The sequence below is a fragment of the Phycodurus eques genome, chromosome 11 (assembly GCF_024500275.1).
Source record: "Phycodurus eques isolate BA_2022a chromosome 11, UOR_Pequ_1.1, whole genome shotgun sequence".
Lineage (NCBI taxonomy): Eukaryota > Metazoa > Chordata > Actinopteri > Syngnathiformes > Syngnathidae > Phycodurus > Phycodurus eques.
Window position 1 is genome coordinate 20,898,965 of NC_084535.1, and position 27,948 is coordinate 20,926,912.

The following is a 27,948-nucleotide window of genomic DNA, read 5'->3' on the forward strand; positions in this document are numbered from 1 at the left end:
TTGGGACTTGATGAAAAATTTGCCATGTAAAACTAATTGGCAAAAAAAAAAAATATATATATATATATATATATATATATATATATACAGTACTTTTATTTTGTAGCAGCATGGCCCATTTAACACAAGATAACTCAAGCTGACTTGGTGTAGTAAAGTCATTTATTCTGAAACAATCGCCGATTGGCACTTCTCCTTTGTCACGTGTGAGTGTAAATATAGAGCTTCAGTGCATATTATACAGCATTTGTATGACCTGTGGAAATCTTTTTCTCTCCACTGGGCAGTGATTCCCAACCAGGGTGCTGTGGCACAGGATAGGGTGCTGTGAGTAATCACCAGGGCTGCCCTACTTCATTTAATTTGTCCCCGTGGCAAGTTGAAAAATTAAATGCTTTTCCATTGGATAGCAGACAGTACAATGAACCCGTGTATCCATGTGTTGCCATTCGTACAACAGAATGGCTTTCTGCGAGTGTATCAGCTTTGTGTTAAATTATACAGGCCCAGATTTCACACTAAGTAAAGTTAATAATTGAGATGAGATCATTTCAGTCTTCATACGTTTTGTGACATTTTTGTGTGGTGTCTTGAGCTTTTTAGAATGCAAAAGAATTGCCTCGGCTGATCTACACAATGCTTTCTCTCGTCATGTCCTCAAACAATAAATACGCTAAAACAAATAATTTGGGATGCACATCATTAATGTGGTAAACTGACAATTTTCCCCTTTTTTCCTCAAAAACAACTACGTTGGTCTCACACATTTCATTATGTGTAACTAATGTACATGTTCAAATTAAGTAAATTCAAAGGACTCTTTCCTCTGTAGGAAACCTTTATTTTCATGCTCATGTCTGATTAATTTTGAATTAACATCTTGGAGAAATGTATGCGCTCCAGTCCTCTTATGTCTCCATCCCAACAAGAAGAATGCAATTGCTACAGTGGCCCAGTATACTTCAGCACCATACGTGTATTAGTTTCACCTTCATTTTTGCACAAGTACTTGTAGCAAAGTTAGCTGAATTATAGAGCATATGTGAAACCGGTCTGACTCACTTCTATGCGTCATGTTCTAATCTCCAATCCAAACACAACGTTTACCGGTTTTATTAAATATGTATCTGCTTTCTATATTTGCATTTACCTTAAAAGTTTGGAGAATGACTTGGATGCCTGGAGGCAAATATTACTCATGCTGACTACTACTTTGGATGCTTCCCATGTCTTCTGTACTAATGGACAAATGTTATTGAATGGATTGTATGATGCCCTGGCAACTCGTCTTTTCTGTAACATTGTTCTGTAGCCAAGCTAACCATTATTAAAGTAGCACATTCAAATGGGATTATTTCAACTTTTTTGGGGGACATACAAAACACACTGTTCCTTGATGTAGCTCAAAGGGCTTGTAGAATTTATTCCAATTCCACTTTCATAAACAAAAAGCCGCTATTACAGAAATATGTACATGTCCATTCTTTTAAAATACTTGACACATTTCAGAAACCATTTTCAGCTTGGCCCCTGAAGAAGGTTTAGTCTGCGTGACGCATCAGGAGCAGAGCTTTTCCTCAGGTCATTTTTTCCACTCATTTCGAGGGTCTTGTCTGCATCGGAGTTCTGAATAACTAAAAAATAGCGCCATCTTGTGGATGAACGAAGTGCACTGCCCATCTGGTGACACAAAGTTAGTGTGGCGTGGCATCCAGCTTGTCACTTGTGGTCAAATTGCCAAAGTTCAACTTGAGCGCAGGGAGACTGGGTTCTGTTGTGCTTCTAAGATGGAGGAGGAAGTCGTCATAAGGCGACAGCATTGCATTGTGGAAGTAGCACAGTAGCAGCTACTAATGCAGCCACTGAAGACTTGACGCTGCTGCGACCCATTACGTTGACGGCTTTGTAAATAAGTCACTGAAAACTGAGAAAAAGGGTTTGCAAATCAACTGAAGAGCAGTAACATGGAAACTAGGATTCATGAGGTTCTCGCAGGGTTTGTCAAAATCTGACCAGGTCCTGCTCGGCCAGCCGACGTGATGCCAGGAGCCATGCCCATCTACGTGAGGTCATGTGACGCTAATGCAAGGAGTGCATGAAGCTGTCCAGATTGTACTCGCTGTCGTACTGTTGCTGGTCCCAGAGCTCTCCCAGGCCATCCAGCACAGATTTCATGGAGGCTTTTCCTGAAGTCGACGTAGACTGTTCACCCCTCTCACCTCTGTCGCTCTTAAAAGACAAGAAAATATACACGTTTAGCTTACTATGTCAAAAACCTATATTAACAGCCTACCACATGCCCCCCAAAAATTACTGTGGAACCCCTAAAATGAATGCTTATGAAGCTGTCCAATTGGATTTACAGGAAAACCGATTGGCGTTTAACCTGCTGTCATCAGTGATGTAAAGCAAAACGTCAACGTGAGACCTCAAGTTTAGCGAGCATCACAAGCATGAAAGGGATACTGTACTATTTCCATGCTGATTTTCTTTGCAGCAGAGAAAAGGGCATATTTTTGTTATAACACATTTGAAAATATGGCGAATTTTCATCCATTTATTAACTTTTTAAAAATTCTATTGGGCGCTGCCATATTTATTGGACATATGACCGGATAACCCAGACAGTGAAGCAACACAGCACACTAAAGGCTTCTTTATACTCGCCCGGACGTCACTGCGGCTGTCCCACGCGTAGTTTGCCTTTATACGCGAGCGCAACCCACTCACGCGGTTTTGAAAGTGTGCTGCAGTTCTCCTCCAAGTCGGGGGCGTCGCTACGGCTGGTACTGGATAGGGTGGAGTTTCCGCTGCATTTTTTTGGGCCATTTCCGGTAGCCGTTTTTACTTTCCTTTCAGAACAAAGCAACAATTGCGACCGCGACAGAACAATTGGACCCGGATGACAAGTTTAATTATGCTGGAATTCTTTGTTTTTTTGTTTTTTTTACTCCATTGAGTTGTTTGTCTATGAGCAAGCGGCAAGTAGACACACCCAAGACGCCACTTCCGCGATTAGCGGCCAAAATGGACGTGCCCGTTCGCTGTCAAAGTGGTATATTTCAAAGTCAGAGGTATATTTTTCAGCATTTAGGCACTTTTCCAGCTAAAGTAATTACTACCAATCAAGCCATGTGTGTCAATTTGGCCAGCTTTTCGCAACATGCATTCCAAAAGAAGGAAGGGCTTGTTAACAGAAGATGAGGGGTAGACGCACATCGGAGGTTACACAAAATAAGCAGATTCACATTCAAAGCAGTAAGAATTTGGCATCAACATAAATAGTATCACTTGGTATCAAAGTTAAGGTAAAATGCTTGAAAGAAGGCTTGTGTTCTCACTTTATCAAGAGTGAAGAGGTTGAGGAGCTGGTCTGTCCCCATGCTCTGCAGGCTGGCATTCTCCTGGCTGATGATGGTGTTGGCGATATTCATCTTGAACTTCTGCAGGCCCATAATCTTCTCCTCGAGGGTGCCTCGAGTGATGAGCCTGTACACGTTCACAACGCGTTTCTGCACGACACAAAACAGCAGCAGTTGTTTTAGAAAAGGGCCGTCCCGTGTCAGTTCGCTCAGTTTTTTCAGATTACGTCACCAGTGCTGATTATCAAAGCATACAGTAGCATAGTGCCCTCGTGTGTACCTGGCCAATCCGATGTGCGCGGTCCATGGCTTGTAGGTCCCTCATGGGGTTCCAGTCATGCTCCACAAACACCACTGTATCAGCACCAGTCAGGTTGAGACCAAGACCACCAACATGTGTGGTCAGCAACAGCAAATCAATGGACGGGTCGTTGTTAAATCTGGAACCAAGGGGGGAGGGGGGGCATCCAGGTTCAGAAGGGCAGCCGAATGGAGGAGTAAGAGTATGAAGTAGCACTGAACACACACCGGGAGACAATGGCGTGGCGCAGGCCGGCCTGCACGCCACCATCCAGCCTCAAGTATGTGACTGTGGGCATTTTGGGTTTCAGGAGGTCATGTTCAACAATATCCAGCATACTCTTCAGCTGGCAGAAAACGAGCACCCGATGCTGAGCCACCACGGCTTCGGTGGTCCCTTCGGAACCTCCGCCACCAAGTCCGCAGTCGAGGAGCAACTGGACCAAGAAGAATGACAATGAGGGATTAACAATGTCTGATGCATTCTTAATGCTGTGTGCTTAAAGTCAAGCTCCCCTCCACGATTATTAGCAAACAATAGACATCACACATGAGAGATGATTGCTGTGAAGCTAAACGTTGATCACCTGTTTTAGTGCAGAGAGTTTCGGAGCGTGCTGAATGTCTCGCAGGTTGGAGTTTTGGCCTGTTAGCTGATCAGTGATGCGTTTGTATTCCTGGATGCTGTGGGGTCAACACCAAGCTCGGGTGGTTGCACAGCTTCCGCAGATACTGCAGGGCCTGAAAGATTATGCATTTCAAGATCAAACGTATTGAATTGTAGCTACGAAAGTGTCTTAAGATCAGTGGTTCTCAACTGTAGTCACGCTGAGACCAGCATTTCCTATTGCCACTATCTACTTTTATACAAGAAGAAAAAAAATAGTAGCCTTTCTAAACTACTTAGGATTTTTAAGCAGGACAACACACTTATACGTTCAAAGTGCCTTTCAGAGCACCTGATTAAGAAACAGGGTAAACATAACTACTTGCACAAAAATGTGACTACAGTACAATAGCACAATTCACAGACTACAGCCACAAAATTGCACTCCTTTCTCGAAAAGTACCTTACCTCCTATGTTCCACGTGTGTTCATACAGTATATGATGCATCTATATGACATAGTATATAAACCATACAGTGTATGGTTCAGAGTAGGGCTGGGTATTGTATAAAAAAATAAACACGATTCGATAGGATTTTGATTCTTTAGGTTGTAATTCAATTCAATATGCAGTGATGCCAGTTCATTAAGATTATTTACATGCCTATGTAAAAATGTGGTATGTCACATCACATTTGAGGAGTAAAACATCAGAACATAAAAATGTGCACAATAATAACCCATTTGTGCATGTGGAGTAAGTAAAAAAAAGAAAAAGAAACACGACACTTCTGTATAAACACTGAAAAAGTAAAGTGCATGTAAAATGAATGTTTATTTTCTTCTGGAAATTGTGATGAAAATAAAGTCTGCCTGGCACTGCTGACTTTTGTCTATTGCCTGTGTTCCGGATTTTACACGGGAATCCAAAATGACCCCAAATGTCAGATTTAAAAGTTGACGCCGTTCGCTTCACGCCGCTGTTGCTTGCTTTGGTCACCATTTTGTTGTTTTTCTGTTGTTAACTGCAACCTTCATTCATACAACGGAGAATCACACGCAAAAGCAACCCCCACTGGCCATTTAGTTATTAAAGATTTCACTGTGCACGGGGTGCCGAGTTTACATCAGCGTTCCGCTCCTACAACGGTGAAGTAACCCAATTGTGCGCAGATCGGAACGAGTCATAGTCCATCACTACCTGTGCCGATGCAGTAGTAAAGTCATAATTACAGCATGCATGTATATATAAAACATCAACATGAAACAATTAAATGAAAAATAGTATTCTTAAGGCCATTTCACACCACACGTGAAAGGGCGGCAAGGCAACGCCCAAAGACCACAGCAGCCCGGTGCCAACAATGCTGACCAAATTTGGAAGTACAGACGTAGCAGCCTACAAGGAAGTCGGGAGGCTTTCCCCGCTGAGGGACTGCAACTCGGCGGCAATATGTGTCCGCCTGTCGTTACGCTTTATATGATCAGGATCTGTGGGAAACACTGTACAATGGGTGCTCAATGCTCTTATGGGTGCTGATCCACCAGTTGAAAATCAGTGCCGTAGCGTTTAAAAAAATAAAATAATAAATGTACCTGGAAGACGTGACCCGTGGCCTTCAGTTTGGGCTTTTCCTCCTGCTCTGCAGAGGCAACAGAGATGCTGTCGTCTATGCTAACCTTAGCACGAGACTTGGCAAAGTCTTCATAGAGCTGAACCTGAAAGTTTGTATTAAACGTATTTAAGGTAAAGCAGAAAATAGTTGCATTCAAACTTCAGTAAGCTTGGAAACTGAGGTTGTGCATCTTAAATCACTGTGATCAAAAAAAAAGTAAAGTGTACTACTAAAACATAAGATACATCCACTAATGGTGAGTCAGACCTGCAGAGGACTCAAGTTACAGTAGTAGTCCTGAATTATTTTTGGAGGAAGGTCCTGCAGTACATCCTCTTTCATCCTTCTCAAAAGGAAAGGTAACACTTGCCGATGAAGTGCTTCCATGGCCAGGACGCCTGCAGGGAGAGAGCTCAGTTCACATTGACATCTCAGCAAGCGGGGAAGAAAGCAGAAGGGGGCTGCCATACCAGCCTCCTGTTCACGTGAGGAACTTTTGGCGTCACGACTGGCCAGGATTGGTTTGCCGTAACGCGCAGCAAACTGTCGCTCTGTCCCCAGGAAGCCCGGCATGAGGAAGTCAAAGAGGGACCAGAGCTCAAGAACGTTATTCTGGGGATAAGATGAGGACAGGGAGTCTTGAAAAACTTGGTCAGTCAATACAAATATCACAAGACAGACCTCACCTGAATTGGCGTTCCAGACAAGATGACACGAAAGTTGGCAGCCAATTGTTTAATGGCTTTGGAAAGTTTGGTTTTGCCATTTTTGATGATATGACCTTCATCAAGAATGCAGTAATTGAATTTTATATTTCTGCAAAGGTGAAAATCAAAACACGTTAACACAAAGATGCACTTTGAATTAAAAACAGATTAAATCATAAGGATACTCACTTAAAAAAGTCAATATCATTTCGCACAACATCATAAGACGCAACAACAAGATTATGTTTCTTCACTTGGTGTTGTAACCTGAAAGCCAAATAAACGCTCATTTGGATGTATTGCTGTATGTTTCTATGAATAATACAACCCACACAAACCCATGTCCACAAATAGCCTTACCGCATTCTCTCTGTAGGGGGCCCAGTGTAGTGCAGTGGATTGAGGTAGTCTTTGGCACAGAACTTGCCCACCTCATCCACCCAGTGACCAGTCAGTGTGGGCGGGCACACCACTAGAGAAGGCAGTGGGCTGCAGTCTGCCGCTTTTGTCTTGGTATATTCCTGAGCCCTGAAAAGGCATCAACCATTCAGAATGACTGTCTCCAGCTAACTTATATCAAAATCATAAGTTACATTTCCACCAGGGGATATAGTTCACATTTGGGCTTTCTACACTACCTGAGGTAGTGATCTCCTGCTAGAATGCAGATAGACTGCAGAGTCTTGCCGAGGCCCATGTCGTCGCACAAGATACCATGCAGCTTGTACTTGTTTAGGAATGACAGCCAGTTCACACCATCCTAAGAGACGAAATAATTATAATTTCACTCATGGAAACTGCACGTTACATCATCAAGCCGCCAAATTAAACGTCAATTAGTGTGTGGATCCACGCAGTGGTGCATGCAGCAGACACATTGATAAAAAACAAACAAACAAAAAAAAGCATAATTCCGTGTAATTTAACAAATTTGAGTGAAATTGTCTCAATACCCAGCCATTGCTGGTCTAAAGGCCGCATAAAAAAAAAATTGGTCGGTTTTCCTCAGGAAAGGCATCCAGTACAAAAACTGCGCCAAAGAAAGGCCAAGCCAAAATCCTGCAGCAACAGCACTTGTGTTCCACTAATGTACCATATTTACATCTTGATTCCGGTGGTCTAGACCCTGGAGGTCTATATTCCGTAGGTCTGCATAAAATGTATATGGACCAATCCGACAATCAGACCACGTGTCAAACTAAGTCATGTAATATTTTCTCAAGTGCTACAACATCTTTCTGTCCAGCATTGTACATCTTTGGCCTATCATCGATACAAATGACCAACAGCGGTGTCGGTGCAAAGAAATAAAAATGCTGACAACGTACATAAATCACATAAAAGGCAAACTTGTGTGAAAAGTGAGGTTGTAAGAGACAAGAGAGTAAGAAGGTATCAGCAGACCCTGAGAAAGACTCATACCTGCTGGTACTTCCTTAGCTCTGCCTTAATTGGCACAGGGATGTTGTAATTCTCCAGCTTTCTGCTATCAAGCAGTTGTTCCAAGAAGTGTCGCTCTCTGGCCTTCTGACGGACCAGGTCAGCAGACATGGCGGGAGGGTCTGGTATACCTGCCTGGGAAACAAGTACACCATCTCAGGATGGGGGAGAAAAAGGGCTCGACATTCCCATAAAAGATGTCAGAGACTTATTTGTGTGGCCCTACCTCCAGCGGCAATAGGCGAATGAGTGTAGCAAAGCACTGCGTGGCCATGAAACGAATGCTGTCACTGGGATCGCTCATACGCCCCAACACCGGAACTACCAGCAGTACAATGTAGGGAACAATATCCACATCCAACTGTTCCATGACACCTGAAACGTCAAGTCAGTCAAGGACAATCTCACCACAAATAAAACATAAACACCTTACTTTGAAAGAACCATTTCTTGAATAGTGGTCACAGAGACAGTCACATGACTGGCATTTGAAGGATACAAGCCAACGCCTCAATGGCTCCCTCCTGTTTGGTGCAGTCATGAATAGCAGCTAACCAGGGTAGTACACACTCAAGAAAAACATCCATTGTCTCCAACATGGATATCTTACTCAGTACGCCCACACACCGAGCTGCCATGTGACGCACTGCTGTGTAAGGATGCTGGAGGCAGGTAAACAGATGAGGAAGGTGTTCCAGCAGCTGAAATTGAACCAAAAATAAAGGAAAAACATACTCTTTCAGTGCAATAACATTGAGCAATCCCTCTGCAACTAAACATTCTGAGCCCGAAACTGGGTGGCCCAAGGAAACCAGTCAACATCAATAAACTCGTCAGTGCATTTATTGGAACGGAATTCGTGACGACATAATTCAAATACAACAGCCATTATGGTTAAAATCATACCAGAGGTTTGAGCTCATGAGACATGGCTCCAGTCATGACTTCAAGCACTTGTAGAGAGTTTACCAGTTCCTGAGCTGCAGCATCACCTCTCTCCAACTGAATTTGTCTATCTGGAACACAGGGAACATGGGAAAGTCACTCATATCAGTGTGTCTTACATGGCAACTTTATTGTATTTTCACATAAAGTATTATACACAACAATGACGCTTAAAAATAGGGTCATGATCATGTTATAAACCAACATACCTATAACGTGATTTTCATTAACTGCGGTCCTCAAAGGCCCCACTGTGTTCTCCCAAAGGTACGGCAGAGACTTGGTGAGGTTAATACCAAAGTGCCTTGCAATAGTTGTTAGAGAGAACTCTGCCCCTCTCCTTTGAATAAGGCATGGCTTCCTCTAAAAAGAAAAAAATACAGTACAGTATAGGCACAATCTGTTTTGTTAACTCAGAATTATCAGCTCATTCCTCCATACCTCATCATTGTCTATGCTGCTGCCTGGAGGAAGGTCAGAGGGGGGAGTCTTGGATGATTTAGGAACAGGGCCCTCTTTTGCTGGTGATTGCAAAAGCTGCCCTTTGGTGACGGTACAGAGTCATGATGCCTCGAGTTTTGTTAACCATGTGATGCAGGCAGTCTTTGTCCAAACCACTGCCTAATGTCCATGGGGGGGGGGAAAAGGAAACAAAACCAGTCAGTAGCAGTCAAGATACAACCAAGAAAACTTTTACACTGGGGTCTATCCCAACTGATTTGACTGGTGCCCGTCAGAAATTCAGGATAACCACACATAAACTTCAACTGTCTTGTTCGTGAAATGACCTCAACAGAGTAAAAATATCACATCAGCATTTGTTCACTTTTCCACTGCTTTTACCTTTAGAATTATCCTGTGAGGGGGGCACAGGACAAGCAGATGAGGGGGTAACTGAGGAGTCAGCACAAACTGAGGCACAGAGGTTTTTGATAATCTTGGGGTTGGGACATGGTGAGCGTCCACAACACTGCTGCAGCAGCTTGGCAATGAAAGAAGCGGCATAACCCTGAATAAGAGTGTTTTCCTCCCGCTTGATGGACTCCATCAGAGGTCGGACCAGTGGGTTGAGTTTGTCAGGGAGCACTTGCAGGTTGATAACTGCGCAGGCGGTGAACATGTGGACCCGGAGATGCAACTGCTGCCAATCATGGCTTGTTTCCATTACTGTGGCTTGTGCCTGCTGCCGTTTACTCTCCAATACTTGCCACGGTTTTGTCTTCACATTCAAATCTGCTGTTGATTCTGTGAAGATGGTGGTTAACTAGGGAATAAGCAGGAAAACAACAGTTGTGACAAAATGCAGTGACTTTTATGTAGTCGTGGGTCATAGCTGGGTGAAAAGCCATTTTATTTTATTTTATTCTATTTTTATCTGGAGCAGTAATGTTCAGTAGTATTTTTGGTGGTCTGCCAAACATTTGTCATCCATGGGGTCATTGGTTTACAGTGGTGTCAACCGGCGACGTTTAATGGTTGCGAATGGCATGCAAAAAGCTAATCTGTGGCCTTTACTGTGTGCAAGCCAACCACAGTAGTAAAGGTAGGGAATTTTAGTTTATTTGTAAATGTTTTTCAATGTATATTTTTATGACTGTACTAGTACGTTAGCATAGGTTAGTGATACTGTTACTTATTCCGACTTGGGGGTGTGGGGGGGGATTTACGTCAGTGTTGTAGGAAAATGTAAGCAAGGACCCCTTTATAGGGATGTAATAAATATGATATTGTCCAGAACAAGCCACAGCTTTGGCGGTACCATTGCATCAGTCAGTGGGAAGCTTTTAAACATTTTATAAGTGTGTATGTAATGGGAGTGACGCTCCAACACCATTTGGTGAGACTTATTTGGAAAGCAACGACTACATTGAAAGAACAATTGCCTCCTTCAGATGCCTGCTGTACACCCACTGACAAGGCAGACACAGACATGATTCATGTAGTACAAAATATACAGCCTGATCGTCATGCATTGTCTTGGAGCAATCCATCAACTAAAAATACATTAATTTTCTTCTCCACAAAATGCATGAGTGATCCTGTATCTAAGCGTGTGTTGGTAGTCATACCAGCTCATTGGCTTGATCAATAGTGAAAACACTACAATTGAGTCGGTCTTGAATGTCTATGTGAGCCTCAGAAAGCAAGGCAATGAGCTGCTTGCACTCATTCTGCATGCGTGTGAAGGGGATGGCAATTTCATCGTAATACAATTGCTCTGAAAGAATAGCGAGAAGACGAGGCTGCACCGTACTCGACACCATAGGGCAATCCTGTTGGGAAAGATTGAAAAGATAAATCAATAACTGAATTCAAATGTACAAAACTGGTGGTTTCATGCAGTATGAAATAAAAACAAGTGTGTCACCTTTTGCAGAGCAGCCCACTCACAGAGTACAAGAGCTACTGCTATTCGCTGCAGTGCCGACTTTGTATTGAGGTGAAAGAGCAACAACTGGCCCAGAGACTCAGCTGGACGGATCTCCTGAGATGCAGCATTGAGGTGAGGGTCACAGATACACCTACACAGAGCTCCGAGCAATCTGGAGGAAATAGATCAGAGAAACTCTTCAACAACAAAATAAAAAACAAAACAAAAAAAAATCACGAAAAGAGCCACATTGGTCACGAGAAAAAAAAGCATCACAGTTTGTACAGTAAGAGCATGCCAACTTACTTGGCAGCCATAAGGCGAGCACGGATCACCACATAGTCCCTTGATAGTGGGTCATCAGTCACCGTCTCTGCCCCGGCTATATACTCCTGGACCGTTTCCTTTACCTGGTTTGTCCCTTGGCGTGCCTTTGAACCACATTTATCCTGTTATATCAACAAAAATGCAATCAATGCTATGCTCAATGCAACAAAGAATCTGTATATTTTAATCATTGATCAGATAAATACTGACAAGCTTGAAGCATTTTTATAATTCATGAAATGTCATTAAACAAAAATGTAAGAATATTTTTGGAAAGTTATCTCTAGAAAGACACTGCTTTATTTTCCCGCTTTAAAAAATTCTTGACATATTTTAATTTGGTTGTTCAGGTGATAAGCTTTGGATGGAAAGAACAACCTTTGAGCGGGCCTTCACTTCAAGCAACATGTTGAGGTCTATGGGAATGTGTGAGGCCTGCATCATGAGACAAAGCCAGGACCCCATCCATTGACAACTGGCTGCTACCACATACTGTTGTGGGGCCTGAGAGAGTAGCTCCGTCCACACCTGTATGCAAGTGCAAGAATAAACATAACCCAAAAATACAGGGCTGATAACTCAAAACTATGGATAAAAGACAATAACAGAGCAAAGAGCAATTAGTAATTAACTTGAATCCTCATACACCGTGGCATTGTGTTCCAGGCAACAAACCTTTTGGATCAGTTCTAGAATTTCCTCATTGCTTTCTAGTATACAAGACTGGAAAATGTGACGAAGCATATCCTGCAGGATGGGGTTGATCCACACTGCACATTTCTAATGAAAAAAAAACAAACATATCAGCTAAGGATAATATTAGCAAGCTGTGATACTGAACTAAATTTTACCAATGAATCAAATAAACCACAGGTGTCAAACTCAAGGCCCGGGGGCCAGATCTGGCCCCCCACATCATATCATGTGGCCCGCGAAAGCAAATCACGTGCTTGAACTGCCATGATTCTTGCTAAAATCTGTAGAAAAGAAATTTAATTGTCATGTGGAATGAATATTTCCAACCATGTTTTTGTTACCAAACCTCTTTTTACAATACAGTAACTTAAACAATAGTTACAAAGTATTACCCTTGAATTTCGATTTCCAAACTATTCATCTATCAATTTGTTGTCTCTGTAATAATATGATTTCCAAATCTTAACGGCCCTCTTAGAGAAACCATAACTACAATGGGGCCCGCGACACAAATGAGATTGACACCCCTGAAAGAAACACTTAGTTAAAAAATATATATATATATATTTCAACACACTGGACAATCAACACCCTTATCCAAACTTTACCTGGTCAGATTTAGACAGCAGTGTGAAAAGCGTTTCCAGTGCTGCCCGTCTAACTGATGATATAGTGTGTCTCAAGAAGGGCCAAACCCGGGGAACCAGCACTGTTAGTGACTGCTGCATACTAGAGGGAGCAAGAAAGTTTATCAATTACAACATGGATACATGAATAACATCTCCTAAGAATAAGTTTAGAATTTCAAACAAAAACACTGGAAGATTGTGATTAGTTTTCATGGAATCAAAGTAAAAAGACTAGTCACAGTCCTAGTGATAACTACCATTTAATATGAAGAACATTGTTACCATTCAGCTTTGTGAACCTCACTTAGACCGACCTGCACTGTCGAACCTGCGGGTAGCTGAGCAAAGACGATAACAACGTCATGATGCTGTTGGTGGAAGCAGTGAGGTCATCCAGATCCAAAAGTGCATCCCACAATGTGTTTACGATGAATGGTACCTGAGGTACACATAAAAAATGTCCATTACTGACCTTGACAAGAATGTGGAAAAACAATAACTACAAGTTTAATTTAACACTGTACAGTACTGCATCTGACTATAGAGGCATTTTCACGTAGAGCGTAGCGCGCCGTCACTGAACCCATTCAATGTGTATGTGCTGCGATGGCACGACAACAGACAACGTCAGACGTCGTAAACAATAGGAGAGGGCTTGGCGGAGTGATTTCAGAGTACTACGGGCAACAGATGGACCAGCGGGAAAAGCATCCATTCTACTTCCTGGTAGGCCGCTTAGCAAGCACTTCCAAATATGGGCAAGCTTGAACCGGCGTTCCGTCGTCCATGCGCCCTGCCCCCTGATGAACACCAAGAAAACTAAATGGAGTTTGAAAGGGCCTTAAAACAGACCTTATTGGGTAGTAGCTGTACCAAGCCTTCCACAACAGGGATGAGTGCTGCAGCAGCCACAGCCCTGACATCATCGTCAAGGTCCTGAAGACCCACAGTGATGGCAGGGAGTAGGCATGGGAGTAAAGCAGAGATAAGGTCCTAAGATGCCGAACAACAGAAAAATGATGGTTAGTGCAGATCTCTCACTATAAGAGAATACTGTCCCCTTTATTCAAATGAAGTACTTGTGTTGCCATGATGTGTGTAAAAAACATATTCTCTGCACATCACCACCCACCACCACGCCTCCATGAATATTCATGAACATATGATGATCAAGTCATGTAATTCTCAATCTACTACAGCTAAACTGAACAGGTGATACCTGTCGGACAGCAAGAGCATATTTGATTCCTAGCAGGCCTCCATGACGGACCTCCCACTGGTCTTCTTTGAGCAGCTTCAGTAGGACATCTACTGTCATAGACACACCAGTCTCAGTCATGTAGCGAAGGGCCACACCAAGCGTCTGAGCACATGTCTCCCGGACAGGTGCCACCACCTGGTAAGTGATTAACAGATCAAGTAGAATGTCTAAAACAAATATGTCAAACACAAGTGCTTTGTAGTTGTGGCAATTGCAGCAGTTCAAGTACACGCACGCACGCACAGAGAGAGAGAGCGAGAGAGAGCTCTTTTAAGGAGTCTTTAAAGGTGTTTAGATGATGGTTGATTTTGTAAAAAAAGAAAAACTAGGGTACTAGACAAATGAACAAGCAATCTATTTTGTTAACCAACCACAAATGCTCTTATTGTTAAGATTTCTGATGAAGTGGATAATTGTTTAGAATTCTAATGAAGTGGATAAATTAGAGTTCTGTGTGATGAAGACCAACCTCATCTGATACAAAATCTCCAAAACGGTCCAGAGCAAAGACACATAGCAATCGGATCACAAGGTCTTGTATCCACTCCTCATGCTGGCCGCAACATCTTCACCAACATAACAGCCCCAGTTAGTGCTAAGACATCCTGGTAAACATTATCAACTCACATGAATAATTATTGTATACCTGCTCTGCAGTGCTTCCCACAAGCTTGCCACCTCCAGCACCATGGGACTTGAGGATTTCTCTAAGACCAGTGCCTGCACCATGACGGATCTGTACACAACCAGACGGATTCACTTTACTCTGATCATTGTCAACATATTTATTTTCATTCAAAAGTGCTCAAGGCAATTTTTTTTTTGTATATTAAAATTTCCATAAATTTTAGACTATAGGCTTAACGTTTTTCTGCAAAACAACAATGTGGCTTATTTACAGATATTTCCTGATCCCAGGAGCTTCTTGTTCATGTTGACCAGTCATAAATACATTTTTTTGATTAACTTTTTAAATCCAAAAAACACAAAACATTTGCACCAGTATTCAGATCTGCAACACAGACCATTAGGAAGCTGAAAATGCAACTTAATGTACACGATGCAGCCTTCATGTTGAAGGCGATCGATGCAGCCATTGAAAACGGCAATCCCGTCGCCAACTCCAAGATTCTGGACCTTATTTTTGTTGTATTTTTACCTCTCGTAGTTGCAGTGGTTCACGCTACTGCCTTTCATGCAGACAGCGTTGGTTCGATTCTAGATTCTACCCAACCACTGCCATTCCCGTTAAAACGGTCAACTTCGGCACTTTGGTCAAGCAGAATGGAGGCTCTATATTCCTTATTTATGAGGTGAATATTATATACACCATCTATGGTTATTTATGACCCGGGTTCAAATCCGGCCCCGCCTGTGTGGAGTTTGCATGTTCTCCCCGTGCCTGCATGGGTTTTCTCCAGGTCCTCCAGTTTCCTCCCACATCCCCAAAACATGCATGGTACGCAGTGATGCCGGTAACGCATTACAAAGTACCGCATCTAAAAAGTAACATGTTACTTTTCCCGGGAAAGTAATTAGACTACAGTTACTTCTTCAATCCAACAATAATTACTTTTGAATCATCAATGGCTCTCACCAAAAAGTAATTTGTAGCTGGTGATTCGAACAAAGAGGAGTCCAAACGTGCGGAAAGATTTTACAGACCCCACTCTTTTTATCCCTCCCAACAAATAGAAGCGATTGGGAAGTGATTGTTTATTACACAATACACACTGGCAGTGCAGGTCCATAAAAGTGCAAAGAAATGCACGATTTCACTGTCACCACACTATTTTTGTTATTTTCCAAAGTAAAAAGTGTATTTGATTGTTGTTACGTTTTTATTTACACATTAAGAATACAGTTTAACTGGTGTGTTAAATGCACGATGCATTGTGGGTTAATTATTCATACATATGGAGGGTAAGGACTGACTCACTGAAGGACTTACAATAAGCTTAAATAATATTTACAAGGAAAAGTGAGAACTCGCAACTTCGTCTGTGAGCTGGTTGAACATGCTGCACGGCTGACGTCACGTGGTAAGAAAAAAGGTCCTCACTCTTCGCATCAAAATTACTGTGGCGGGGGCAATGGTGTGCGTGTGTGTGTGTGTGTGAAACTCACTTTCACGTTTATGTACACGCACAGACAAACACACACACAGTTGCTTTCATGGACCACAATCGGTAGTGCACTGAGAATGGTGTGCCTGTTTTGGAACTCACTGTATTGTGTTGGAATGTCAATTTTGCATTAAGTTGCAAGTACACTAATATGAAAGTTATGTTGAAGATATGATTCTGTAATTTGTGTGGCGTAAATCACCAAGTAATGGGTACGGTTAAGATAAAGCTTTTTTTGTACTGTGGATAAGTGATATTACTGCCACTTGGCAACTGCTGAAAGTAGCTAAAAAGTAACTTTTTTCTAACTTAGTTATTTACTGATTACTTGATTTCCAAAGCAAGTAAGTAATCAGTTACGTAACTAAGTTACTTTTTCAAGGTAACTGTGGCAACACCGATGGTAGGTTAATTGAAGACTCTAACTTGCCCATGGGTGTGAATATCAATGGTCGATTATCTATTTGTGCTCTGCTATTAGATGGCGACCAGTTCGGGGTGTACCCTGCCTCTCGCCCGAAGATAGCTGGGATAGGCTCCAGCACGCCCGCGACCCTAGTGAGGAGAAGCGGCACAGAATATGGATGGATAAATGGTTATTTATAAACGCGTTGGACTGAGCTGTTTAGCTCCTTAACTTGTTAGCTCGTGATTAAACAGTTAACTTTCTCTAAAGTGTCTCCGCTGTATTAATCTACGTGCTGCACATAGATCCAGACATGCAAACACCAAAGGCATGAAAAAGGTGACCCCCCAAAAAAACAAAATCATAGGGTGGTCTGGGGGAGATCCAATTTTGTTTTATTTTAAAATAAAGTAAGCAATCTGGAAACAGCCTATGACAACAACTTTCACGTAAATGGTGTATTTTGAGTCCAAAATGGCAAATTTTTCCGGAAGGCGACTGATTTGCATGTCTGCAGATCAAGGCTGTGGAGTATTGGATGGAGCCAACACTGCAAAAGTGTACTGGTCCGCCGACGTTCCATGAGCCCACTTGCGACTCTGTCGACTCACTGTGTGATCCGCACGCCAGCTCACCACAGTAATGACAATTTATCGAGTCCAGAAAAACTATTGTGTCCATTCTATTTATTAAATGTAATAGTAATTATTATGAAAGGCCTATAGCTATCCATTTAAAATAGAAACTTTTGACATCTTGGATTTAATTCACTTTAAGGACGAAAATTTGAAGAAGCGGCTTCATTCAAATCTCTGGTGTTGACTAATTTCATTTCCATCGTTGAATACACTGACGAGGAAGTAAAAAATTTTAACAGACATTCTACAAGCATCGCTTGAAACATGTCCTGCATTTTTTAAGAAAACAAGCAATATGACCAAGCTTCTCCTGTGTTCATATCTTGATAACGCTTGCTGGACACACGACAGTCGAGAGACTAGGTAATGTTACAGCTAAAAGGAAGAAATAACTCCAGCTTGATTTTTAAAGCCAAAACATTGGTTAAACAGGCTTAGAGAAGCGATTCACTTTACCATGCCTCAGCTGTGGTGGTTGGACTCAAGTTATTCTCAAGGTACGCACACGACATTAATGATGCTTTCAAATACAATTCGGAAACAATATAAGACAGTAGAACAAAACATACAATACTGTTCCAATTTAAGAATTGCTGCAATACAATAAAATACAGTCAGTATTTTTCTACAAAAATAATGTTCACCCCTTTGCCCCATGTTACAATTCACAACAGTTTAACAGCATCACTTCCATTATCATAGATGTTAATATAAGTATGATTAATTCTACCATACATGGGCTGGTAAGAATGAACAAACACGGCAGTAATGCATACAAATGGAACATATTTACAATAGCAGTTCTAACAAGCAGATATTCTCTCTGTCCTGTTGAAACAATTACAACTACTGACTTTAGCTTCAGCTTAAGTCAAGTCTACTCTATGACCGTCTACTTCCTCTTAACATCATTCATCAGCTCCACCTGTGTCACACAACTGCCACCGTCAGGCTGGGATGTGCACACCAGTGGGAGCAGCTTAGTGTGTGTAATATGTTTGTCTTATAAACCAGTGTGGCTATGTGTGAACAAAGTTAAGAAAATCATAATCACAATAGGGCTAGGATGGAGACAGTTACATTTAGAGGATTCCCCTGACAGGTCATTTGTGGACATGCACCGCATGAATTCTTGAACAAATTATGTTGCCAATTTTGTTGTTCCTCACACTGCATTAAGACCCTGTATCTGAACTATTTAAATGCTGTCCTACAGTGCCTAAAGTTTTTTAATAAATTGTTTTTTTACCTCCCAAGAAGGATTAAAGAGGTCATTGCAGAGCTCTTCACTAAAGCTTTCCAAAGGCCACTCTTGTGTCTGAAAATAAAGAAGGGACATTAGTACATGATTCACACAATTTTCACTTGCGCAATAACTTTCTAATTATGCATATCAATAAATGTCTTGTTTCATTACCTCCTCTGAAAGACTGGCATTATCTGGAACTTTGTTAATTTGGACTTTATGCTCCGTTGGTGGCTGGTCAATAACCATGCTGGTGGTTTTCCTTCGTTTCTCTTCAGGCTCACCTTCAAAACTGTCATTACTAAACGAAAAAGGAGTACAAGGTTAATCAAAAATATTTTAAAATTATATTTAGATTGCCTTTCAGCCCGCAAGCTTACAACATTATACTTTAACATTTGTGTGCCGTTCTTGACTATATAACATTTAATACTACTTTTCCTCAAAAAGAAAAATGCATCACTGCCTTAGATTTATTTGCTCTTATACATGATAAATCCCCAAAAAGGCTCAACACGGGATTTAATTTCTGAAGTTACTGAGGAAGGACCGCTACCACAGAAGCAGTTGACACTTCTACACAGCAGTCACTGAAATAATTCTGTGATCATCATCACTGTTAGGTTTGATGTTTCCACAAAGAACAAAAACTGCAACTAATAGTACAATATAAATAGCTTTAAAAATTGATTATTATACAAGATTTCATCAAAAATCTATTATCCAAACTGCAAACAAGTTTTCCCCTTCAATGTGGACCAGATGATCAACTAGCACGTCTTCAAAGGGATGCTGCGGTGTTTGGTTTGTTTAGTGGGTAAGAGGAGAGAGTTGTGGCAGGACAATTTGTGGCTGCTTCACCATGACATTTTGCATGCTCATGATGTCTTGAGTATCAGACATTTCCTGGCTGTGAAGAACATTGCAGTGCTGGAGCAACTTCCCTACTCACACAACCTGGCTGTGTAATTTATTTATTTATTTATTTTCTTCTTTTGCAAGCTCAAAGGGGCCATCAGGGGGACCCGTTTTGTAGACATGGGAGACATCAAAATAGCCTTGACGACGGAGCTGCTGAGGTTCAAGGAATGCACGATGGTGTGGCTGAAGAAGGCTGGGAAAGCACATGACTCCAGGGGGATTACTGTATATGGGACAACTTGTAGTTTGTCACTAAAATATCTTTTGTTACACAATTTGTTTCAACAATTTATATTCATAGTGGTGCCCCCCTACTCTGTCTTGAGGAGTTACACACTGCAAAAACTAGGAACTGGGCTGGCAAAAATCTCTCGGCAATTTATCCCACCCAGGAAATATTTTTCAACACTTTCCCAATGGACATTTGATCTATTGTTGATTAGCATGACTGGACATTGATGCTACTTATTAATTTCTTGTACATTTTGTATGAATCCTAAATACATAGTTTTTGTTATGTTTAGTGGAACGACACCCACAACTATCTACAATTTCCAAGATTATTCATATTATTTATTCTAGAAGACGAAATAAAAGTCAAAACAATGCACTGTTGCAGTTTTTCCATATGCTTCGGCTCACCTTTTCTCATTCAGATCCAAGTCTCTGGATTTCTGTTTTGCAACTATCTTTGCCAGCCTCTTTGCCTTATTCTTCTGGCGATTGCTCATCCCTGGCCGGAATTCGGAGTCTATCAATTCTGCAGCTTGAATAGGCTTAGGGATAGGACAGATAAGATTTTTTTATTTCATTTCATAAGACGAAACACAAACACACAGTTTTAAAGAGCGCCCAAAACAAATGGTGCACTAGTACTTTCAGCATTATCAAATTCACAGTAGATGTATTCTGAAATGAAATGACTATTAGGTTAACATTTGTCCATAAAGAAAAACGTTTACACATTTTACTTTACCACTGTGATTGATGTACTGACATTGGTTGTATTTTATCAGACATTGAATTTACTACGGAGAAAGATTTGACTGAGTAATAGGAGTGCAATGAGACAGTGCCGACAGTCTATCTTGGAAAGTGTGGCATACAAACAGTAGCTAACGAGGCAGAAGGGACACACAAATAGAGCATGATACTAGGTGATTTATCAATGTTACTGCAAAGCCAAAGATCACATTAAAAGGAGAATATCATGGTCAATTGAATTACGTTCTGAACTCTCAGCAACTAGGACTATGTTCTGTCACTTTGCCAAACTATAAATGTTTGGACTGGAACATTCTGACTGTGGAGCCATTGAAACTATACTCTATTTTATTATTCTCCTCCTTTACAAAGCACCATCTGAGGACACAACATTGAGGTCTGATAATTATTTGCATGATTTTCCTGACTCTTCACCAACCAACCAAATACCTCAAACAGCCATCCATTTTCTACCACTTATCAGAGGTCGGGTCGCGGGGGCAGTAGCTTTAGCAGGGACGCCCAGACTTGTCTCTCCCCAGCCACTTCATCCAGCTCTTCCGGGGGGGGGATCCCGAGGCGTTCCCAGGCCAGCTGAAAGACATACTCTATCCAGCGCGTCCTGGGTCGTCCCCGGGGTCTCCTCCCGGTGGGACGTGCCCGGAACACCTCACCGGAGAGGCGTCCGGTAGGCATCCGAATCAGATGCCCCAGCCACCTCATCTGGCTCCTCTCGATGTGGAGGAGCAGCGGCTCTACTCTCAGATCCTCCCGGATGACCGAGCTTCTCACCTTATCGCTAAGGGAGAGCCCGGACACCCTGCGGAGGAAACCCATTCCGGCCGCTTGTATCGGGGATCTTGTTCTTTTGGTCACGACCTACAGCTTGTGACCATAGGTGAGGGTAGAAACATAGATCGACAGGTAAATCGAGAGCTTTGCCTTTCGGCTTAGCTCCTTCTTCACCATAACGGACCGAAACAAAGTCCGCATCAATGCAGACGCTGCACCGATCCACTTGTCGATCTCCCGTTCGATTCTTCCGTCACTCGCGAACAAGACCCCAAGATACTTTAACTCCACCACTTGGGGCAGGATCTCATCCCCGACCCGGAGAGGGCATGCCACCCCTTTCCGACTGAGGACCATGGTCTCAGATTTGGAGGTGCTGATTCTCATCCCAGCCGCTACACACTCAGCTGTGAAATGCTCCAGTGAGAATTGGTGATCACGGCTTGATGAAGCCAACAGAACCAGATCATCTGCAAAAAGAAGAGATCCAGTACTGAGGCCACCAAACCGGACCCTCTCTACACCTCAGCTGCGCCTAGAAATTCTGTCCATAAAATTTATGAACATAATCTGTGACAAAGGGCAGCCTTGGCGGAGTCCAACCCTCACCGGAAACAAGTCCGACTTACTGCGGGAAATGCGGACCAAACTCTGACACCGGTCGCACTGGAACCGAACAGCCCGTATCATGGGTTTCGGTACCCCATATTCCCGAAGCACCCCCCACAGGACTCCCCGAGGGACACGGTCGAATACCTTCTCCAAGTCCACAAAACACATGTAGACTGGTTGGACGAACTCCCATGCACCCTCCAGGAACCTGCCGAGGATGTATAGCTGGTCCACAGTTTCACGGCCAGGACGAAAACCACACTGCCCCTCCTGGATCTGAGATTCAACTTCCCGACGGACCTTCCTCTGCAGCACCCCTGAATAAACCTTACCATGGAGGCTGAGGAGTGTGATCCCCCTGTAGTTGGAACACACCCTCCGGTCACCCTCCTTAAAAAGGGGGACCACCTCCCCAGTCTGCCAATCCAGAGGCACTGTCCCCGATGTCCACGTGATATTGCAGAGGCGTGTCAACCAGGAAAGCCCCACAACATGCAGAGCGTTTTGGAACTCCAGGAGAATCTTATCCACCACCGGGGAGCTTTTGAACCACCTTCGTGACCTCAACCCCAGAGATAGAAGAGCCCATGTCAGAGACTCCAGACTCTGCTTCCTCATGGGAAGGCGTGTCAGTGGAATACCTCAAACAATAACAGCTAATGGAAAATGCCTGGTCGGGTTAAGCAAAACTTGGATGCTGAAATGAAGACTCACAAGATTGTTACGGGAGCTTGATCCTGGAGTATACTTGCTTCCGTGAGGTCTTGACCCACTGGATGGAAACGTGTAGTCAAGGTCCTCGTCATTAAACAGCTCCTCCGTGTCCATGCCAATTGCAGCACCTATGTCAAGTCCCAACTTCTTCTGAAGAAACTTTCTTTGGCAGGCCAGACGTTCCTTGGGGTCCATCTCACCTGAGAATATAGGACAGTTGAGAACAAAGTCAAGTCAGTTTAACTGGCCAAAGCTTCATCCAACTAGTTGCATGAAACTTTAAAAAACATATTTTAAATTAAAACACATTTACACAACAAGTGCCTTTTTGTGAGTAAAAGACAAAACACGTCCGTTTTTGAAAAACACAGGGTGTGTAAACACCGAAAGCAGCAACGAAGCAACTCAAAAATAGTCACAGGGAAGCTAGCAAAACATACATTTGAAACATAAGAAAACAAATGTTGTATGTAGGGATGTCAAAATATTACCGATATGGCGAAATTAAAAGTGCCTCAATCTTGTCTTGTCTCGGCATAATGAGTTGCTGTGCTTGAAATATAGTTTTGTGCCGTCTATACGAAGTAAAGCGACTTAGCCCAGCTGTTATAGCTGCTTCCTCATTTGAGTGTAAACGCACCCAACTGGACGCGTAACCCATGTGACCTTGTTGTGTACTTCCAAAGCAATACACTGATTGGGTGACTGGCCTATTTGACCGCAGCGTAGAGGAGAGTGTGTTAGCTTAGATTGTTGCTTCACAATGGACTGGGCGAGATGGAGGCGGCTTGCTGCAGCAATAGCATTTTGGAGGTAATTTATACGAATGTAAACACTGGATGGACGGGGATAGAAGTGCATGGTAATATATGATGTGTTATTGTCTTTTTCACAAAAATCTGTGGGGAAACGCACAGAAACTACTAAAGCCTATTGAGAAGGACTCGGCGAGGAAGAAAGAGATTTTTCATTTTTCCTGCTTTCACCTCTTCGCCCCACCTGTACCGTTAACCTTCCAGCGATACCGTGAGTTTTCCCACAATACTGCAGTAATTATCGTACCGTGAGATTGATTACATGATAAAACCGAACCGTGAGATATAGCAAAAATTTGAGTGCATTTGACCAAACAGGGCGAGCTCAAGTTTGCCAAGGCAAGCAGGAAAAACGAGCCCTGGATTATTTTGATCAAGATTGTAATCACAATTGTCAATCATGATTATTGCTAAAGTTAGAGAAAACTTATTTTTGTTGCACTACTTTTCAACAATGTGTAAAAGGTTTTCAGTGTAAAATTAAACTTACTTAAATGAATGATAGCAAAGATAATAATTTAAAAAAATAAAAAACGGAATTTACCAAGGATAACTGAATAAATATGCAATTACAGAGTGCAATCACGAAGTGCAACTCAATGGAAGCAAATACAGTTTACATAAACTAAACCATAACATTAAGCTTCAAGTGCCAACTTTTCATTTGAAAATCCCTGTCAATAAAGTGCATTGTCAAAGCCAGGTACGGCTCCATTGTTCTGCTTGCCCATAGGTCAGTTGTGGTCCCAAACTGTAAAGAACACATTTGTGATTTCCCTCTCCATTTAGTCTTCCGTTTTTCCACTTCAGTCAGCCCAGCCTCCAGTTGAAGCCAAGACAGCGTTCACAACAACTGTTCATACTATGCATTATAGTAAGACGCCGCCATCGTGTTACCTAATGCATAGTATGAACAAGCTCTGTGGCAACTGGCTTGACTTCGTCTTTTCGACAGGAGGCTGGCCTGACTGCAGTCGTTTTTCATACAGTGTAGGTAATGCCACGTTGGAGAAATAATTGCAGGAGGGGATCACATATTTTTTGTCCAGTACGTTTGACAGTTTTCCTGCCATTTTTTCAGATTGTTGAACAGATTAGTTGTGTTACCTTGCAGTTCTAGACAACTCTGCTGCGTGTTTTTTTTTTTTTTAACATAGGACTTCTTGTTTAACTTCACTTGCTCTGAATTGAAACACATCCAGAAAACAGATGTTGATCACTTTTCGAGGCAGTAGCTCCTCACCATCTCCTGCTGTACTTTCTTCTTTTGGCATGACTCTTGGGTCGTCACTGTGTACCACATGACTGACTACTGAGCCTCCCGCTGCAGAGTGCGCTCTGCGCTCGCTTGTTATTCAAGGAGCATAATTAAGCTTTGACCATGCGCTCGCCCCCTGGTGTTTGGATGACTACTGGTTGAGAAAGTGCTTTAAATTCATATGCAGAACAGTCTGCATTTTAAATGTAAAAATCGCAGACGATCAATATTCCTGGCAGCCAAAATTGTGATCACGATTAAAATTTGATTAACTGTGCAGCCCGACTGAGTAGTGAATCAGAAATACACTTTTAGGAAAAAAATAAAATAAAATAAAAACGTCAGGAAAAGCAGTTTGGTGCACATGTGGTACAAATGAGATCCAAATGACATGTTTTCAGGCCTTTTTGCAGTTCTGTGTAAATGAGGGCTGTTTCGCTAATATTACTCTGTATGTGAAACATTTCAAAAACAAGAGAGACAAAACCTGCCGTCTTCACTACATTGTTCTCGTGTATACCTGCCTTGACTTACACATTTTGTCATCCTGCAATTCAAACTCCACCCCAGCAGATCCTAGAAGAGATGCGCCATGTTTGAGTAGGCGGGAAATGTCAAAATGGTAGAAACTCAGCTTGTCACAAGCTGGATCCTCTGGTGATAATGATTCTGTAAGAAAATAAACAGAAGTCTTTCATTACAGTAAATTGGTGAATGCAAACATAAGTTTGGTGTTCCTAGATTTGTCTCTCTTTTTTTTTTTTAAATAAAGAATACATAAACAGAAAAAAGTATATTTTAAAACAAATCACAACTTTGCAAGCATGGCTACACTTTAGTATTCCCTATAATCAGTATTGAGCAAAGAGTTTGTTAGATATCATGGCTACCATAAAGTTAATTTGAAAAAATATGAAGCTGGGCGGCACGGTGGCCAACTGCTTAGAGGGTCAGCCTCACAGTTCAATCCCGGACCCCACCTGTGTAGAGTTTGCATGTTCTCCCTGTGCCTGCGTGGGTTTTCTCCGGGCACTCCGGTTTCCTCCCACATCCCAAAAACATGCATGAATTGGAGACTCTAAATTGCCTGTAGGTGTGTATGTGAGTGTGAATGGTTGTTTGTTTGTATGTGCCCTGCGATTGGCTGGCAACCAGTTCAGGGTGTGCCCCACCTCCTGCCCGATGATAGCTGGGATAGGCTCCAGCACGCCCGCAACCCTAGTGAGGAGAAGCGGCTCAGAAAATGGATGGATGGAAATATGAAGCTGACCAATACAAATACAAAACATTTTTCCTTAAAATCAAAGTGCATTCACTCAAAAGAAAAGTTGAGATAATATATACACATTGGATTTAAATAATTGTTAGCCTTAAATGTCTAATTAAAACCAAACCAACATGCTGTGTTTATATGGCCAGCCTTGGCACTCACCTTCTTTAGGATTTGGGCCAGGGTTCCACTCTGGAATATTTTTCACAATCGCCTCTACGGCTTGGCCTGCTGCAATACGAGTGTCCCAGTTGGGACTCCGTAGATAGGTCAAGACCTTAGAATAGACAGCCAATTCATTATATTGACAAATCAAATGTCAGATGAGCATAACAATTACAAGTAAGGGGGAAAAAAACAAGGCAGCTAAATAGCCCAAGTTAGCTTGGTTATTATCTTATGACACCCACTAGAAAACCTTTTGGGTAAGGCAATCAAGCTTATAGTACCTTTGATAATAGATTATTGAGCTCATGCGGGTGGAGTTTCACCACTTCTCCTAGCTGCTGGGCTGCTGCTTTTCGAGTTACTGGAGTTGTTCCAGTGTCAAGCAGGATGAACAAACGATCAAGTCTAGAAATAAACATAAGGTCACAAGAAACAATGCATAAAAAAAACATAACAAACAGTGGTGGCTGCATAAGCCAATATAAATTGCTGTACTATTACAGGGACACTTCCTGTGGACCTGGAGTAAGACAAATTCAAAAATGGGATTTGTGATCCAAAATTTCATACTGTATATTTGTGTAGGAACCTATGGCACAGCAGACCCATGTCTAACTATCAGGCGGTTACAGTGCTTTACATAAGCAGTCTATAAATACAGTTTAGTGGATTAGAGATGTACAGGTTTTGCACCCAGGTAAAACTTGAAACTCAACTCCATCACAGGGGCTGTTTGCAAGGCAAATGATGGCCACTGTCACACAAAGAGGACTTAGAAGAACAAAACACTTCACATATCCTTAGTGTGCATCGCCAAGAAAATGTATTTTGACAAACTGCCAAAGTAGACTGATGCAAATTAAAACGACTCCTCTACACCCGCACTTTCAGTTATGCGTGTTTTGCTGACCAACCATGTAATCACACTGTGATTACATGGTTATCCTGCATCAAACGAGCAACTTGACGACAAGTCACAAGCAGTGGTGCTAAACACCGCTCCACTATGAGATGAAGTTAAATGGAAGGAGCAGCTAAAACGATTATAGTCACTGGGCTGATTGTAATGTTTACAACGACGAGTGGCTCAAGTTTTGCCCTAACGTTCCACTGTGTTTGCTAACCGACTATTTGGATATCCTAGTTGTCGCTGCGCTGTCCTTTGCCTAATAAAACGCTACACTCTGTTAAGTATGCTAGCCAGACAATTGTTAAGTGAAGTCCGACACGTAAAAACTATGTGCAAGCGTAATGTAGGCAGGGCTTACCTTGTTACAGCCATGTTCAGTAGTCCTTTCGCTCTTTCCGTCCAACATTCAAATAGACACTAGTAACTCACTACGATTGCTGTAAAATGGTTCCAATGTGGCGAATAATAGCAGGCGAAGTCATGAGCTAGTTAGCGGCTAGCGTTAGCGAGTGGAGGCCCGGCCGCCGTCTGCGGATGTGCTACTAACCGCCCGCCCCAACTGTGTCGAACCAAGACGCCGAGTTTACAATCAATCCATGGCTTCAAAGTTGTCTGTCTTGCCTCCCCGGTATCTTCTGTTACCAAACAGTACCATGTACCACACACATATCAATCTATAGCTTACGTCACCCTTCAGAACTCTTCGCAGATAAATATTTCAACCTCATTAAGTACAAAGAGTTATTTTGTGGCGCTATGAAAGCGACCCAGTAGACTGTTTTTATATGAGGGGCCATCTTGCATTTATTCCTTCCACTGTCGGAGTC

The 27,948-nt window shown here is 42.3% G+C and overlaps 1 protein-coding gene across 1 annotated transcript; it reads right to left on the reverse strand.

The window, feature by feature from the left end:
• Nucleotides 1–1,009: 1,009 nt before the first annotated feature.
• Nucleotides 1,010–27,926, reverse strand: btaf1 (BTAF1 RNA polymerase II, B-TFIID transcription factor-associated). The gene is given in 41 exon segments (XM_061689677.1): nucleotides 1,010–2,229; nucleotides 3,342–3,512; nucleotides 3,643–3,802; nucleotides 3,891–4,099; nucleotides 4,250–4,339; nucleotides 4,341–4,403; nucleotides 5,866–5,988; nucleotides 6,153–6,283; nucleotides 6,356–6,497; nucleotides 6,572–6,701; nucleotides 6,782–6,859; nucleotides 6,953–7,120; nucleotides 7,231–7,352; nucleotides 8,015–8,167; nucleotides 8,259–8,407; nucleotides 8,532–8,733; nucleotides 8,939–9,048; nucleotides 9,187–9,340; nucleotides 9,419–9,490; nucleotides 9,492–9,598; nucleotides 9,821–10,241; nucleotides 11,047–11,250; nucleotides 11,346–11,520; nucleotides 11,655–11,797; nucleotides 12,054–12,203; nucleotides 12,351–12,455; nucleotides 12,980–13,100; nucleotides 13,315–13,439; nucleotides 13,853–13,993; nucleotides 14,220–14,396; nucleotides 14,731–14,817; nucleotides 14,819–14,827; nucleotides 14,908–14,997; nucleotides 18,681–18,749; nucleotides 18,849–18,978; nucleotides 20,241–20,374; nucleotides 22,701–22,900; nucleotides 25,308–25,442; nucleotides 26,206–26,320; nucleotides 26,493–26,616; nucleotides 27,480–27,926. Coding segments are annotated over 41 exon segments (5,553 nt in total). The 5' UTR covers nucleotides 27,494–27,926; the 3' UTR covers nucleotides 1,010–2,079.
• Nucleotides 27,927–27,948: the final 22 nt, after the last annotated feature.